This window comes from Diaporthe amygdali (assembly GCF_026229845.1).
Source record: "Diaporthe amygdali strain CAA958 chromosome Unknown NODE_4_length_2575358_cov_65_588622, whole genome shotgun sequence".
Taxonomy (NCBI): domain Eukaryota; kingdom Fungi; phylum Ascomycota; class Sordariomycetes; order Diaporthales; family Diaporthaceae; genus Diaporthe; species Diaporthe amygdali.
The window spans coordinates 460,870-478,559 of NW_026517024.1; the positions used below are offsets into that span (position 1 = coordinate 460,870).

At 55.9% G+C, this 17,690-nt stretch overlaps 3 protein-coding genes across 3 annotated transcripts; 2 read left to right on the forward strand and 1 right to left on the reverse strand.

The window, feature by feature from the left end:
• Positions 1–408: 408 nt before the first annotated feature.
• Positions 409–2,916, forward strand: J7T55_008318 (uncharacterized protein; the record flags this gene model as incomplete). The annotated part of the gene is made up of 1 exon (XM_053138623.1): positions 409–2,916. One exon carries the CDS (start codon positions 409–411, stop codon positions 2,914–2,916), a length of 2,508 nt encoding a protein of 835 aa, XP_052997595.1.
• An 896-nt stretch (positions 2,917–3,812) lies between these two features.
• J7T55_008319 (er membrane protein sh3) lies at positions 3,813–4,549 on the forward strand (the record flags this gene model as incomplete). Its single annotated transcript, XM_053138624.1, has 2 exons — positions 3,813–3,909; positions 3,990–4,549. The coding sequence occupies 2 exons, from the start codon at positions 3,813–3,815 to the stop codon at positions 4,547–4,549; spliced, it is 657 nt and encodes a 218-aa protein (XP_052997596.1).
• A 1,372-nt stretch (positions 4,550–5,921) lies between these two features.
• On the reverse strand, positions 5,922–8,753 carry J7T55_008320 (hyphal anastamosis-9; the record flags this gene model as incomplete). Its single annotated transcript, XM_053138625.1, has 3 exons — positions 5,922–8,381; positions 8,468–8,680; positions 8,751–8,753. The coding sequence occupies 3 exons, from the start codon at positions 8,751–8,753 to the stop codon at positions 5,922–5,924; spliced, it is 2,676 nt and encodes an 891-aa protein (XP_052997597.1).
• Positions 8,754–17,690: the final 8,937 nt, after the last annotated feature.

Consider the following 17,690-nt stretch of genomic DNA (forward strand, 5'->3'; position numbering starts at 1 on the left):
AGGTTCGGTCCTCCTGTCCCTCACTCCCATAGTATCCACCGGCTTCATGATAACCTCTGCAGCTCAAAGCTGATCCTCAGCTGGAATGGTTCTTAGAAGGCTTGGTGTTTAGAGAACCGAGGTAGGACCGGAGTCGATTCGAGCCAAGGAACCATGTCTTTCGCGATCTATGATCTGCCCGAGACATTGTGTGGGTGGCTTTGGATGGTTAAAGACGCTTCAAAACTATAAAGGCCCTGTCCCGTCTCCATTACCGGACATCTTTTCAAGCAGACAATCACCAGTCCTCATCTCGACCATCAGTATCTACTCCAGCTTTCTCTTCGATCGTGATATCAACACGCCTTGATCCCATCTCGGACAACCCACTCTGCCTGAGCCCTACTCCATCATTGCAACCTTGCCAATATGCCTCACATCGTGTCCAACACAACTGTCGGCGACAATCCCAGCGAGTATTACGGTACGCTTGTCACCGATGGAATCAAATACGAAGACGGTAGTCGCGTCACAATTCAGAACACGCTCTACGTCAAATTTCTGTCGCCTTCCAATTCTGTTCTGCTCAACACCCTCAGCCCCTGGCAGGACGTCACTTGCACCATTAGCTCCGAACCAGGCGACACTCAGGGCACTTTTGGCATTACGGCCGCGATCCAGTTTCCCGGCCCGTACACTTTCAACACCTCGGACACGTTTACCTGGGGTGTCAATGGTGACTTGAGGGGTGATGCCTCCCTGTACACTGGCTCGTTCGAGCTTTATGCCGACAAGTTGCCCAGCGGCATACTCGAGGTCGAGGTCTCAGATGTCCCGGACGCTGCGCTGTCCGACTCCGAGCAGACCATCACTCTGACTCGAGGGGGGCAATCGTTCCCTCTCTCAGCGAGACCTGGCCAGACAACCTCGTTCACAGTGGCGAGTGGTCAATATAATGTCAAGGCAGACGAGTTAGTTAACGCAGATGAGACCGTCACCGCAACCCCATCTGTCTCCCCGACAGACATCACTGTCGAGGAGGACTCAACCACCAAGCTGACAGTGTCGTACGGACCTGCCCAGAGGTATTCCGCCTTGGACATCACTGTTGGTCAGCTGTCTCCACCCTTGGACAAGGAGCAGATTCATGTTCAGGTGGCGGTGGGCAATGAAGAACCCAGGGCCTTCGACAGTCCAAACAACCAGACCACCAGTCTGCGGAGGCTGCCATCTTCTGGCACAGCCACCATCGATGCTGTGTTAACCTTGAACAACACCAAATGGTACACCAGCCAGCAGTCTGTAGAGCTCTCTAACTCCTTGGTTAAGGTCAACATCGAGAGCGATCAGTTCTCGTCTGAGAATATTGACACTTCGTCATTCGTCGACCTGCCTATCAACGTGACTGCCGACCCGGAGCTCACGGGAGACTCTATTGCTTTCCGCCTTGTCTCGACTGATCAGACAGCATTCATCTACTCCAAGGACATCGCCATGAAGAGTGGAACCATCACTGTCGGTACCCCCGTCGCGCCGGGAAAGTACACGGTTAGAGCGCCCGGCTTCGTCAAGGACGGCACCCTTACCGCCACGCAGGTGGTCGACAAGATTGTGGTCGCGTCCGATGGCTCCTCCAAGCTCGACCTGAAGATCACACGCGGGCCAAACCTTCTGGTCCGGGGATTTCCCAACTACCTGGGCTTCGGCGCCCTATCCGATCTCGTCGATCTTGATGGTAAGGATCTGACATCGGCTAAGGTCACGTCCGTGTTCAAGTACGCCGGCACCGACGGAGCTGGAGATGCGGGAGGCTACCTAACCGACGACCCGGCCACGACCAAGACGGTCAAGCTAGCAGCCTTGGTGTCGGAAAACCTTGGTGGGCAGCCTGTGTTGCCTGTTATGATCAACTATACGGTCAATTTGAGCCTCGGCGATAGTGAGAAGCTCCTGCAAGACGCCAGCGGACTGGAGCACTCTTTCGGCAACTTGATACTGAGCCTTCAGCTGGCCAAGAAGGAGTCTAAAAACGAGGTGTCGGCCGGGTTCATTGTTAACCCTGACTTCCTGGGCGACAACCAGCAGCATAACCGCAGAGCGGAATACAGCATGCCTGTCGTCGAACCACTCACTCAGGCGCTGGCCTACCGCAAGATCGACGCCGTAGTCCCATCCACCATCACGAACACGCTGAGTGGCTACGTACAAGCGGTCAATTGGTTGATCCGTACTGTCGCGCCCGAGGCGACGTTTGGCTGGCAGGTGAACCTTTGGGGCGTCGGTTCGTCCGCGTGGATCTACGACCAGACCGATGATATGACAATGGCTATCGACAAGGCGAAGGAGACAGCCGACTACGTCAAACTTCTCGGCGTGTATGACGGCGCCTTCGCACCCGACTTCCTGGCCATCGACCGGTATGAGGCCGACGACTTCACGTACCGGGGTTACGGCAATGGGTACTGCTACGGGCCGAAAGAGTGGGCTAAGTTCTACGACTTCGTGAAGACGGTCGCCCTGGAGCTCAAGACGCCCGTGATGCCGTGGCAGATCCCCGCGAGCCGGATCCCGAACACCGACGAGCCCGTGACGATCGCCTCGCTGGAGCCGGACCACTGGGGCACCGGCGGCACGTACATCTTCGGAGACCCGGCCATCGGATCCGAGGTAAAGAACATCCACCCTGTCGTGCTCAGCATCAAGCCGGCGGACCTCGTGCATCAGGAGACTGTAGAGTCGCTCTTCAACAGCTCCGTGCCCTTTGACCTCAGCTACCCAGCCTACGACGACTTCCCGCTGCGCGGCATCTTTTCTGTGCTGCTCGGAGGCGGCATCACCACTGGTGTGGTGACGACTATTGGGAGTACGGGGAAGTGGACGCAGGAAAAGATCAGCAAGTACATGGAGGATCCCATCTCGCTGAACACTATACCCTGAGGAAGAGGCACTAGGCAACTGCTCTCCTCTATTTGAGGACCAGGCTTCTGGTATTGGGCCGGGGATCAACGAACACCGCACGCTCTTTCGCTCTTTTCACTCTCTCACTCGCTCTCTTATGTGATTTCAGAGTTTGGAATTTGGCCTTTTCCTTTTATATGACGATTTCTTAGCTGCTCTGTGATTTATGAGGGGGAAATAAACGAAGTACAATAACAGACGTCACTGATCCATCTGGGTCTTGCAGCAACTGTCGTGCCTGTCTCAAGTGTCATTAAGAGCCTGGGTCAAACATGTGATCTTCGCAGTAATCCAAACCTTGATTCTCATGTAAGCCATGGGCGGTCCTGTGCAGGTGAGTTGTGACTGGGCAATATCATCTTGTGAGGTTTACGAAGTTGATGATGTCCAGCGCATAGTCCAGTTATATTCGGGGTATCAGTGACCCATCGCCGTACATCTTTGTGTTATTCATATATTCATGGAGGGGTTTACGTTCGGTTACCATGGCACCGACTCTGGGTGCTTGGCACGTGCTTGGGTATCTGTAGATGTCTGAGAGCGGGCCCGGGGCTGCTGGGCTCGCTGGGGTATGCCATGTCCAGAATCTGTCAGTGACTCGGGGCCCCTCTGCCAATAAAAGATAAGGTCAATCCTTTAGGTAAGCTTACACTGCCCAGGCGCTATCGAGGTGACGACCGAGGCCAAGCTCGGGGTCAGCATCGCATCCAAAATTCCTTGCCCTTTCAACTACATCAGCTTTTGACGCCATCAGCTGCCTCATTGCGCAGACGGTCCAGAAGTCGACAAATACACAACGTCGTTGCCAATTGGCTTCATTGTGCCAAGTCGCAACTCTCTTTCCTCCGCCCCGCTCCCCCACCAAACATTCCACCATGTCAGGCTTGCTCCCCAAGATAGACCGGTCCAAGACGGTCAAGTCCAAAGACTACCGCGGGTCCAGCTCTTTCGCGACCTTCATGATTGTCGGGCGTGAGTGCTCCCCTCCTTTTACTACGGATGTTTTGCTAGTTCTTGTCGCAAGTAACCACCTGCTAACCTACGTCGGACAGCCGTATGCTTCTTCCTCGGCATAATCTTTGCCCAGTTCCCGTACGACTACCCGCTCCTCTGGACCTCCGAGCCTGTCGCCGCGTCGTTCTTCGACCAGCTCGAGACACATTTGAAATGGATGCACCAGTCGCCGCCGCTTATCGCCCGCCTCCTGCACATCGTCATGGCCGTCGGCTTCCTGGGCTTCTTCATCAAGCTGTTCAAGCCCTCCGAGAGCAACATGCTCTTCGATGGCGCCTCCCTGGTCCTCTATGTCATCGGCATGGGGGTCTATCTGGCGAACATTGTGAAGGGCTTCAGGACCATATCGAGCGATCTGTGGACCAGCGGGGAGTATCTGGAGAAGCACGATGGTCCCCTTACTGGAGAGATCATACTGGGGCGGGATGATAGCCTGAAGGTGATGGCCGCGAGCAACACGATCCTTGCGCTGGTCCTGGTTGGAATCTTGGTCCTCCAGGGCGGCCAGTGGTACGCCGAGAAGAAGGAGCTGGATGAGTACGACGAGATCGAGAAGTCAGAAGAGCAGGCCAAGGGCGCTGCGAAGAAGAAGCAATAGGCAGCTTCGGGGACTCTCGTCGATCTATCTGGGCGAAGGGTACACGGCTCAGGCTTTTTACCGTGACGCGGCGGGTGTGGGGTCTAAGGCCGCCTGTGGCCGGTCTATGACTCCTGCGACACGCAGATAATGCGATGTGAGATCTCGCGGCCTGTCGGATACCGAGAAATCTCGCTGCGATCCCACACACCCTTGTTATACCACTGCCAGGGTGATACTAGACGATAAGTGTCAAATATATACACAAATAAAACAGCGCGAAGATAGTATCCACCGATCTCGCGTATCTCTCACGGACTCCGTACTCACCCCGTCATTCGTTGGCAACATTCTACCATGTGCTATGCCTTCTCACAGTTTCCACCCAGCAGTGCCAATTTGTAGCTCAACCACCCGCTTCTCGTCAATCAAGCAATTTTCGGGATGGGGCTCGTCCGACGGGTATGGCGCCAGGCAAGGCCGGCTCTTGCTCTAGGGTCTCACTGGGCGGGCGTTGTTCCGTTTCTCCACATTCATATCGCGCTTTAAGGGACGTTGGTCCGAGGAGGTATTCAGATTGGCAGTCTATTTATGAGCAATTCTTCACTTATTCTACTTGTCGCGAAAATATAGCCAAGGTCGAAGCCTGTCATGAGTTCACGGAGAGTTGCGTGGTATATAGGTCGAGTGAGAAGGAAAGTTTGACAGTCATCCCGCGACACCGTATAAATTATTATAGCACTCAACTATTTCTTGCAAGCTATGGTTTCGTTCAAACAGGCAATTACCCAACCAAGAGGTACCCATATCATTCTGGTGAAAGGTTTGACGGTAAGAAGAGTTTCAATAGTTGGTCATCACTGTTAGAAACGAGTGTGCTTAGGAAAATTAATTGCTCGAGACTCCAATTGCTATCAGATTGCCATCCCATTGAAGGAGCGTGGTATGTTGGCTAAGTCTCACCGTCAAACAACTAAGCTATTCACTCTCAATTCTGTCGTTTTTTGCATCTTGCGATCATCAAGCTCTCTCTGCCTCTCTCTTCCGCTTCTTGTTTTCCGCTTCTGCAATACTCAATTCATCTCAACGCTCTTACGTCTCTCGCGTTCGGCCCATAAGCCCTGCACACCAAACTATGGGCTTGCGCCGTTCATCTCCAGAGAATACAAAGAAAACAAAAACAATTCAAGGTATCATCGGTATCGTGTCGTATCTGGTAGTGGTATAAGTGAGAGGAGGAAACGAAATTCGAAAAGAAGATGAGAAATACGAAAGAGCAAATCAAAAAGTGAAGAAAGTCATAATGCCCAAAACGCCTTTACCAAATGCAATTAGCCTCCCGTCGGTCGTCAAATCGTCGTTGTCTAGGAAGACTCATGTGATAATGAGTGCCCTAAATCATGTTGCCGTTCACGCTGACCTCAAAGCCCTCGCCCTTCTGGCGCAGCGCCTTGGCCAGCATCAGCTCCCTCATCCAGTCGATCCTTTCGTCGCGGCTGCGCACGGCGAAGTGGTGCGTCTTGCCGGTGCCGTTCGCGGCGTCGGGAGGCGGCGGCGGGGCGGCGGCCGACATATCCGACCCGCCGTCCCAGCTGCCATTCCGCTGGTGATGGCCCGTGGCCCCGCTCATGGAGCTCTCCCTCTTGCGAAGCCTCGGCAGGCCGCCGCCCTTCATGTCGCCCTGCGGGATGAGCTGAAAGCTGAAGGCCGCGATGTCCTCCTTGCTCAAGCCCCTGTCCTTGCGGATGCTCATAGCCTTGAACGCCGCGTTGAGCTTGGACGTCGTCGCCAGCGATGAGCACGCGATCGCGTAGTCGTCCACGTCCACGTACTCCAGCGTCTTGTCTATGGCCTGGTGGTCCTTGTGCACCGCGAGCCGCGTCCCCTTGAGCGTGACGTAGTGCTCGTGCCACTCGTGGCGGAGCATCTTGGTCTTGCGCTTCTTCATGTAGCCCTGGTACTGATAGTTGTTTAGGTCCTTGGCGTGGCCACCCAGCGGGGAGCCGATCTTTGAGGTGTAGGAGACGCTGCTGTTGGGTGTGTGCTGCCCGCTGCTGCTGCGGCTGCTTGATGAGCTGCTCCCAGGGCCCTTGGGTAAGGGGGCGATGGCCGTCTCGAACTGCCGAGCACTGGCTGGCGGCGACCACGGCCATTGGACCCGTGGTGGGGGCTGGAGCGGCCGCTGCTGCTTAGACTTCGGAGAGATCTGTGATGTGGTGATAGGGGATGGGATGCGGCGGGGCTCCGCGATCTGGGTCGCATTGTTCTCGTCCACAGGCGGCATGGTCAGGAAGGATCGCCTGCGGAAGGTGGACCGTGATAGAGAGCGGGGTGGTGGGTTGGAAGCCGAGTGGTAGTTCATCTCTGGTGGCACAGACTGAGAGGTGTCGCGGGCGATGGGTGCCATGGGCACAGCAGTGACCGGTACGTCCATCTCGGAGAAGGGTGTGCCGAAACGGTATACGCCATTTGGTGTGTTTGAACGAGAGTCCGGGGAAGGTGATGGCGACGGCAGGGAGAACTGACGTTGCTGGGCCGCGAATGAGGGCTGTGAGGGTTGGTTGTAAGGGTGCGCAGAAGGGTATGCTGAGCCGGGACAGGCCGAGCCAGGGCAAGCTGACTCCGGCACGTCCTCGACTGAGCGGCTGCGGCTGGCCTGAGTGGGGATGGACAACTTGGAGAGAGACCGAAGACCCCCGTGAGGTGCCTTGCGAGGAGGTAGCATCTCGAATGGTGGCGTCGGTGGAACCTCACTTGAGGAAGTGGTATTCTGGAGTTCAAGAAACTGGCGGACATTATCCCGCTTCTGTTGCTCCTGAGCGTTGCGCAGGGTGGCCTGCTGCAAATACTGCAGCGGAGGGAGCCCTTCTGTACCGAGAACATCTGACGACGCCACGACGGAGGGGACGGCGTCAGACACCGGGCGAAAGACAACCTCCTCATCGGGCTCGATCCTTCTGGCAGTCTCCGGGTTCCCCGGGTCGCCGGCAACCATGATGACACCGCCGCTTTCCATATTGACAAAGGGATGATCGTTCTTGAATGCCTCAATCATTCTTTGCTGTTTTCGCCACTTGCGGCAGTTCTCGCCTTTGGAGCAATAGTGTGGCTTGGGCATCACCTGCTCGATGCCAACGATAGAGACGGACTCCCCGGGCCGGATAGTATCCTCGTTGCTGGGGTGCTTGCGCCTGCGACTGCTCTGGCGACGTTTCAACTCACCGCCGTTGTCCTGTTTGTCGCGTCTCCTTTCCTCCCTCTTCACTTCCCTGCTTGGCTCGTCCTCAATGGGCGTTTCGGGGTCGGGCGAAGCAATCTGGATGTCCTTCATAACGTGGATCTCCTCCCAGATTTTGGTCCTTACGCCAAATGAGGCGATACCCAACTCCTTCAAGTCTTCAAACTTCAAGGTAATCAAAATCGCGCCATTAATGTCATTCTCGACGAACGTCTCTGCAAACTGCAGCTCAACGCCAGCATTGAGCATCCACTGTGCGACCATCTCGGGGGACCACTGCGCCAGGGTTTTGGTCTCCAGCTCTCGGCTCGTGAATTGGAATGGGCCGTCGCGAGGCGCCCTCGGTGTCGGCAGATCCATATCCAGGGTAATGGGCATTTGGTAGTTGACATCTCGGTTGAACACCTTTGGTGTGATAGGTGACAGCGAGAGCGCGTTTTCGTACTCGACCGAATTTGCGCTGCTAATAGAACTGCGGAACAGGTGAGGTCCTCTTGGGCCGACAATTGGCTTCACCGGGTCGGGCCCCATCTCAAACCGCGCAATTGACCGCTGATCGGGAGTGCGGATTTCATCGTACGTGGACAAGGTCGTCATACTTGGCCCGCCTCTCGACTGTTATGGAATTTCGCGTCAGCGTCCAGACCCGGGCAAGGGGTTAGAGCAGTCGATGGCTGGCTCGCAGGCAGCAAGGTACTTACGGAGTCGAGACTTAGACGTGGAGACGAGTCGCCGTCATCCAGCTCGCTGAGGATATCATCTTCCTCCCAGTCTGTCTCCATAAACTCGGTATGCACCGAGTCCGGCCTGGGTGGTGGGACATTCTTGACTGAGAAGAAAGTTTCGCGAAAATGAGACTTCTCCATCATTTCTCGATGTGGCCTCTCGGCCATTGCGTGCCTTGAGGCGAATTCCTGTAGGGCGATATTAGCGACATGTGCATTGGGGTGTTGCTCTGATGGATGTATGTGCTGTGACACTCACCATTTTGGGTGGCTCCGAGATTCGGTGCCAGAGAATACCTGGACGGAATACCTGTCTGCTGGGTGCCGTTCCGTGGTGCCGTTGCCAGCGCGTGTTTTTGTACGTGTGAAAAAGTAGGAAAAGTGCCCGTTCACATTGGTGATGTTGTCGATGCCAGTAATACTGAAAGGAAATATCCCGCTATGCTCATATAATCAAAGAAAGGTCGCAAACCGGGAAAGGGGTCAGACCACGACTTGTTCGGGCGGGCGTCTACAGGACGTTATGTATGGCAGGACGAGACAACACTACGCTTGTGTGTGTGGTGAGAAGATTCACAGAGCCGGCATATGCATGAGAATGGTCGGTCACAGGTGTGATGGCGGGCAGAGAAGAGCGTTTCGAACAAATAGAGCGCGGCGGTGGGGCGACTGCGAGGAGGTGAGCAAAGGTAGAGGTAGCCCGGCGCAGTATCGGTGAGCAGCTGGTACATACGTCCACGCGGGGTGGAGAGGCGGAAGGAAGAGCAAAAAGCCTTTCTCTCTCTCGCTAGACCGGCCTCCACACTTAGGCCGGCAGTGTATGCTTCTCGCTTGTCAATCGTGATGGCATGGCGCCTTGGAGACCAGACAGGCACTGGCAGGGCAGGGCGACCCTCCACGAGCACCAGGCGGTGGTGCCATGGTGCGTTATCCAGTGTATTTTTGGCAGATCCATAGCGAGGGTCGAGCCGGTCGAGCCCACCGTGCAGCGGCAAGCGGGCCAGCATCGCGGGCTGGTTGGCTACAAAGTCGGGCATCAGGGAGCGACAGCAACAGCGATGGTATGAAAGCTGCACCGATAGCCCGCGAGCTGCTTCTTCTGGGTGGTGATTGGCGTGGAGGTTGGGGAGGTCATCCCCGTGATTGGCTCCTCGCAAGCGCCGGCCGTTGACCTCTGCCCATTGGGCGGGAGCGAGGCATGGGAGTCCTCGCCTTGGGCACGTAGCGTGGGGACAAGGGCGATGTTGCAGGGGTCCAGGGGACGAGCAAGAATGCGACGTTGAGCATGCCAGGGTGAGGACTGAGGGGTATCCACCGCGGGCCCCGAGGAAGAGGGTGTGCCTCCATGCACCTGTTCACTATCACCGCAACCTGCAGGTCCATTGTTCATTGTTCGCATGTGTGGCTCCCTGGGGAGGAAAAAGGAAAGAGGGTGCGTGGCTCGATTCGCATTGACTGACTGACAAACGACCAGTCAGTCAGTCAGTCAACTGCATTGCGACTGTAAGGGTTGCGGTTCTCCTTGATTCTCGAGCTGTTCCCCGCAAATTTGGGTGACACAAGTCTCTTGGGAAGACTCTGAACAGAGGACGAGGTCAAACAAGCTCGCATGTAGCACAAGCTGTGGCTTGCGTGGGGTTGGCATGGGGAGGGATGGGAAGGAAGACGGCAGTACGGGAGGATTTGCTTCGGCTAGACGCTGCACAGCACTGCATGACTCTGCGCGACGCTTCCCCTCATCCTGTCCTCCTTGACAATATTATTGCATGGGTCTCACAGTAGCCCCGAGCAAGCAATGGCTCAAAGGTCGAGGATGTGCGGCGCCCACTGGCGAGGACGGGAAAAGAAGGGTCTCGATCGTCGTATCATGGGGGTTGCAACAGCCAAGGCGGCCGAATAGACCATTCGGTCGTCCCCCATCTTTGCCTTTTTCTTCTTGCTTGTCCTCGGGAAGCCTAGATTGGGCCTAACGTGGATCTCTCCTCTCTTCCGAGATGCCCACAGCGGCCCCTAGTCGAGCAAGATTTTGTCCCTGTGGGAACGGTCCAGGTCTGCCATTCGTCTCTGTCAAGTCGAGGATATCGTGTGAGACGGGCTCGCCCGGGAGCTGTGTCCAAGAATGGAGACCAAGCGATCTTGTTCATTGCCCTTCCCTGGCCTCTATGTCCAATCGACGCGATGTTCGGCATACATCGTGACCACGCCTCGGGGCCACATGACCTGTGTACCGCCGTTTCTGTGGCCTGCGACTAGAGCTGAAGACGGGTGCCAGATAATGGGTCGCCGAGGTCACTCCAGCAGCTTGTCTGCCTGCCTGCCAGTCCAGTTGCAGACAGGCATGGGGTAAAGACGCTATCTGCGGCCAATCTGCAGGCCATGTAGGGCTTGAGCTTCACCTTGGTCAAGCCTCACTTTCTGGGACCTGGTCCATAATCCACAGTTGGCAAATTATGCAGGTGTCACTCGGTCCGCTTCCGCAAGGAACTCTGGGTGCACCTGCATATGCGAGGGGTCTATCACACAGCATCACTCTCTCATTAATCAATATCTGCGAGAGTGCTTACCTTTCTCAAGGCATAGTTAATGATGGAATATATCCTCTCGGCCATTTATCATCGAACTCGGAACCAGCTGCATGAAATTGACTTGTGTCGTTTCGGGACAGCTCTTCGTAGGAGTGTGGCAAGCCTTCTTCTCTAGCGGAAGGGGAGGGGGGGTGGCTGTTGACGAGCAAACTGCTGAATCAGAATTTCCTCCCGTCACCCAACCCGCGATTGCCACACTGTCCCACAATTAGTATGCAGGCTTCCTGCTCGACTGCGCGATGCAATCGTGAAATCGTGAATCCTGCCGTCGACCGCTTCACTGCGGCAGGTTCTGTCGGCCCAGCCACCGGGGGCCCAAAGCACGATGACGAGCACCGCAACCCCCCGCTTCAGCTTACATTGTTCCGCAGCTCACCGACAGTTTGATTCATTCGAGAAAAATTCAGTCATGTTGTACAAATCGTGAGACCTTGATTCACCTTGGGCATCTTTGTCTGCTTTCGTGCCCGAACCCACGGGGACCAGAGAGACGTCGTTGTCTCGGGCGGGCACCGACCCACGTTTCGTCTCGGCCCTGTGCTGCGTATGGCGATGGCGGTCAGATTTCGATCGTATTTTGTCCCCGGCATATGGCCATCTGTAATCGGCGGCCCACAGAGCCACATGACAACCAGACTTTCTGGAGAATCTGTTCCCGCCAGAGACAGCAAAATGATTTTTTTTTTCACCTTAGCACGACTCCGCATCAAGTTTTCATAGATCTGCTTGTCTGGCCTGTGAGACCGGTGAGGACCGATCCTTCCTCACAAAAAAGTTGACAGGATCCACTCGGCCGTGTGATAGATACACTCCATTCTGAATGAGGAAAGTGGACTTGACGGGTTCATTGCGAATCCACACCTCACCGGAGCACCAGGCCTGTTGTGCATACACATGCATTTATTGCCCACAATGAAGACGACGCAAACACCTCCTGTGGCTCTCAGAGGGCCTCACATGATGATGACAGAATGCGAGGCCAATGAGTCTACCCGGATTGTGGTGTGTGGTTGACTCAGAAGGACGCACTAGTTGCTGTGTGAAAGCTGAATGGCAATCGCGTTTGATAACAGTCCACACGTAATTGATGATAACCCACTCCTATGCAGAGGAGCAGGTTCAATCATAATGCTAGGCGAGGGTTCCCGCGGCTGCACTTAAACAATGCAATCGAATGTAGATCCAGATTCGGCAAGATCATCTGCTAGACCTGACGATTTGGGATGTGTGGACCACAGTAGGCCCACGATGGGTTTGCCCGCCGCCACCCATGATCCATGATCGAGGGCGAGGGCAGCTTCCCTCGAGCTTCGCCTAGAGGACATGGGCAGTCTCAGTGGTAACCCTGGGATATGAGGCCCCTTGTCACCAACATTTCGAGGGAATATTCCGCTTCGTCGCCTGGCACAACGCGGTGCGCATTGACCCGAAGATATTAGGCATGAAGGCACCCCGGAACTCGCGTATAGAGACGCAGCAATGATCTTCAGATGCCCGAGTTGGGACCCGGAAAGCGTACCACAGTGGATGCTAGATACTAGCCCGGCGTCACAGTCGCATCTAAGGACTGAGAGACTCTTGGGAGCCGCAAACTCTCATAAGGCGACTCTGGAGCTTCTGGGTGCTTCCTTGTGCGGGAGAGTTCATGCAACCATGGGAATCTGGGGCACCATGAGGGTTCGTGGATGGTATTCGCTATTCCGGGAATCGACCAAGGCTTGGGCATGATTCATGGCTTGAAGACTAATTGTTTTGTCATGACTTGAGTCCGATCAGATAGCATTCCGCACCCGTGGAGCGAGCGAGCTCTTGGCTGCTGACGAAGACGGGAGTGGGTTTCTTGAATGGTTGAAAAATGCATTAGCTTAGCCGAATGACAAGGCGACGACACCATCTCCGGGATCTTCCCCATATGCGAGCCTGACTTGTTCAGGCATGGTCAGCAACCCTTTGAATGAGTTGAACCAAGATAACGCCTGATCGAGACCGCGGCAGCTGCAAGGCTGGTCCTAGACATCACGCATCACATCGACTATTGGCTGACAATTCCAAAACAAGAGACGCGTATACGAGTACACCCCCTCCGAAAAGGGGAAAAAAGAAGTTTGCCATAGATGAAGCTGGTGATAGGAAGGCCAGACGTCTGAGCGTTGATCAATGCTCAAAGCCTAGGCTGTTGGGACGACATCTCGCATTCCTCCCTAATCAAACTCAACCATCAGACGAGAACGGAGTGTGGTTGCAATTGGGGAGTGACGGGCACGTCATACACACATGCTTACCAACAGCCGACACTCGGGCCACATGAAGGAAGGCCCCATATGAGTTCTCGTGGGGTCGAGGCCGGGGCTGAGGACATGGCCGAGGGCGAGGAATTGTCGATGGCTTCTTCAGCCTGAAGCCTTTCTGCCGAGATTCCGATTTGATTTACGGGAGTGAGGTAACAGAGAGAGACCAGAGGTGGAGATATGAGATATTGTCCAATGGGCCAGGGTCTCATTTGCTATTCACCGGTGTGGGTGTTGAGGGTCTACCCGACTCCTCAGCTCCCGAACGCGAACTGGACGAGGTGCACATCTGGAGTGGACTTTGGACTCTGGAATTTGAAAACGAAGCCTGTCACCGTGTGTGTGGCCTTAGACCCTAGGTGAAGATCTACCCAGGCGAGCCTGGCGAGTGGATGGCAGGCGAGTCAAGGACGGGGTTTGAATGCGATCAGCCCAAAGAAAATCTCGGTTTGTCCAGCCCCCAGAGCCGGAAGTAACGTGGGAGGAGCTGGGCCGTGGGAAAGGGCAAGCTTTCCCGCATGTTGCGGCATGGAAGGATAAATGGTGGGCCAGCAAGGGCTTGTGGTGGAGGACCAGGGAGGAGGGCCAGAGACGTGCCGAGGTGGCACGGTGACACGGTGGCACGGAGGCAGGCTGGAAGGGCTGAGTAAGAGGCTGCGGACCAAAATTGTTAGCGGAGCATGTCGAGGCCGAAAGCATCTTGGTAGCCGTAACGCCATAGGCGACTCACGCGGCGGTTGCGCTTGTCCGGCCAGCCAAGGCCAGCTCGAATTGGCCAGGTATAAATAGCAGGCGCGGATGTCGAGCAGCCGGGTTGCAGCGATCTGTCGATAGCTCGAGCACAAGCGCCGATGGAGGGCGGTGGGCGAGCGCAGCCGTTGACTCTGGTCGTCCTGGTCGTCCTGGCAGGTCTGGCAGTGTGGCAGTCTGTGGGTGCCAAAATTAGACCCAAGATGGGTCCCTGGCTGTAGAAGACTGGTTTAGCGCGCGCAACCGATGAAGCATCGCATCACAGGCGCGTACTGTGCACTAGGGCCTTTGAGGACAGGGGTAGCTCTGCAGCTTGGTCTGGTACTTGGGTGCTCATCAGTGCTCATCAGTGCTCATCAGTGCTCATCAGTGCCCATCAGCCGAAGAGGAGGGCCGCACGTGCCCCAGCAGAAGGAACCATGCCCAGCACTCCAGCAGGTCCTGCAGTCATGAGCACTGCGAGCACTGCGTATGCACCCCTGGTCCCTGGCTGGCCCCCCTGTCTCCTAGCTCCATGACCCCTGGCCCCTCCTTCCCGTGGGTGGGTCTTTCTGCTCTTTCGTCCCATGGGAGGCGGGCCCGTGCTTCCTGTCTGCAGGCCGTTTCTGCACGGCAATTGGACCAGAGGCTGCCGGCTGCGGAGAAGGTTGCTGCGCAGGCTTGTGCCGCTCGAGCCAATCCGATCTAAGAACGGCCCGAAGCTGCTAGCGCGGCCCACCCCAGCATTACATCGACTTGCCTGCAGCATGCAGCTCCCACAGCTCGTCACTTCATCTCGTCCAATCCTCCATCATCTCGCTCCCTCCCCATGCAACCCTCGACCACCCGCGACACCACCATCCCGATTACCAACTGCAACCCCCATCGTCGTCCCCCCGTCTGGCCCGTCCCAGCCCTTCCCAAATCCAGCATGCACCGTGCGCACAAATGCGTGCATGGAAGCTGACCACCCGCCTCGACCCAGCCCAAGTCCAACCCCCCCCAGTGCCCCCTTCCACCATCCCCAACCAACCGACGACTCCTCACCGGTGTGCCTGCCCTGACGTCGTGCAACACCTGCCCGTCCTGCCGTGCTGCCTCTGGCTGGTGGACATCTCATCCTGCCGTCCTGCCATCTCAGCGGCATAGCGCGCTACAGCCGTCTCCCATGTCCCAGCCGAGCATTGCTTGCAGAGATCAATGTCAGACGAGCAGTCGCCCAGTAACACGAGTGTTACTCGATCCCACGGCAACAATACCTCCGGCACACGCTTCTACCCGTTGTGGCTCCCCACGGAATTCGCTCTCTGCCACGCCCGAGGACGGCCTGTGTGCTGGGTACCTCGCAGGGATCGCCGGCGTCCCCCACCCCCCATCCTTCTTGTCCTGCCACGAGTCGCGACCACGCTCCACGCTCAACGCAGAGAACCGTAGTAGTGTTGCTTCTGCTGCTGCCGCACAGTACATGCCGTATCAGCCGTATCAACCATCGTCAACCAGGTCATATTCGATTGCTGCCCCCCGACTGGGTTGCTCCTGGCCAGTACAAGCCTTTGGTTCACCATGGACTGAGTGATCGACAATAGAAGGATACAAGACACCTCAAGATAGAGAATTCAGCCTGGACTCCATCCTACGTTAACATGGATCAGTCCATCATTACGGTTTGGATCGAGAACGCTTGGAGTAAATCGAGCATACCTTGCAATAGTCCCTAGCTGCCAACAGACCTTTCCGGACAGGCTCCATCCCACCCTCCCCCCAGCGGATGCAACCACATCGCTCAACGGGCTGCTCATTTCATTCCAGCTTGGACCCATCACTGCGCGTTGGGGTCGGGGAAGCTATGGATGGCTGCATCTGCATTCGTGCAATCTAAGATGTGGGTTGGCCTAGGGGGTAAAGAGGAGGATGATCATCGGATGAGAGTCGAGTCTGCTTCCACGCCTGCCATGCTCGCCGTTCACTTTCCTCCGAGACACACGCTACAGACTTTTCAGCCACAAGAACATCCTCTAGTATGTGCTTTTGAAGCTCCCGCTCGGGGACCGGTAAGACCCGCCACACTCAACAAGAGCAGTTAATGTGGTGCTGGAGAGAGAACTTGCGGGGCATGGATGTCAAACTTTCGGCAAAGTCCCGCTTCAACTTGTCTGCCACCCTCCTCGGCAGTCCATGACCACGACTGCGCTGTACAGCATCATCACCACCGCCCCCAGGTGGTACGTCGTGACCCAAATTCCATCCCAATCAATATGCCATATAGCTAAGGCGAAGCCATAGTCCCATGCATGCGTACGGCCGAGCTGCCCGGTGCTGGGCCATTTTCAGACCACCTTTGGGGTCGTGCACCAAACCTTGCGAGATCAGATCTGCAAGGCAGCCAGGATCCAGGCAGGCCATCTATGCATGGCAATGGACGGCCGTCGTTAGCTTCCTTGCGGGCTGCATGATCTCTGCACAGTTGCGCCAATAGGTGGCATTTCACGGGCAACCATCAGGCCAGAGCTGCCTCTTTTAGTCGCGCAACAGCATCGGCCGGCATCACGAGCGGTACAATACCCTTGTGCCCTTGTCCTCGTCCTCCTACCAGAGTTCGACAACGCCATCTGTGGGTGGGGCAGATGCTGGCTCCCACATCCGAGTGAGACCTTCTGGGAGACCGCTCATTGGCAACAATAAGCGCAGGACCCATATTGACGTGTGAGCACATGAGAGGGGGGGAAGTCTCTTTCCGCCCATTGCGCTATGTCCAGGTACCTAGGCCCTGCACAGAAGCCTGGCCAGTTGCGTGCCCTACATGCTTTTCCGTGGTAGGGCAAGGAAATGTGGCCCAAAGATAGGAAAGCGTGTCATTGCTGCTGGCAGTTCCAAATTTAGAATCACACTCAACCCGCAAAATCAGCAGCGGTTCATGGCCGTCGAGATGGCGGCCACGATATAAGTCTTTTGAGCCATCCAACACCAGGCTCTGTGATATCTTGTTTCTCTCTCTTGTTCAAGGTCTATGGGTTATTAGGTGTCGTCCAGTTAGAGTCTTTGTCTTCTCTTTTAATATCCCCTCCCACGGTCTACCAGCACACGGTCAACGTCGGCTTTCCTTTTTCGAAACAAAATCCAGTCAACAGCAAGCAGGACTTGCTCGCAACCAGTCAATCATTCGCATACCAAACCAAACAATCAATCGGACGATATTCGCCGACAAATTCTTAATACTAGTTATCCGGCTCTGGAGAGACTGGGGCTTTTTGTTCTTTTTCGGCACAACAACCCCGAAGTGGCCCGTCGAGCTTGTCTTGTGTGAGAAGCGAGTGCGGATTGCGAGCTTCTGGACTTCGACAAGGACTTGGGACACCCCGGCTTGTGACCCTCCCGCTTTCGCTCGGCCCAGAAGATCAACCCAGGTCGACAATCCACACCGTTCCCCCAGCCACCCCTACCCCCTTATACTCACACACCCCTTGACCGGGTACCCCTGGAGATTGCCTCTGCACGCAGGTACCTGCCTTGAATAGGTCCGCGAGGATACAAATGTCAACACTACCCCCCAACGGTCACCACCACCGAGAGGAACTCATGAGAGCATCGCAAGCCAAC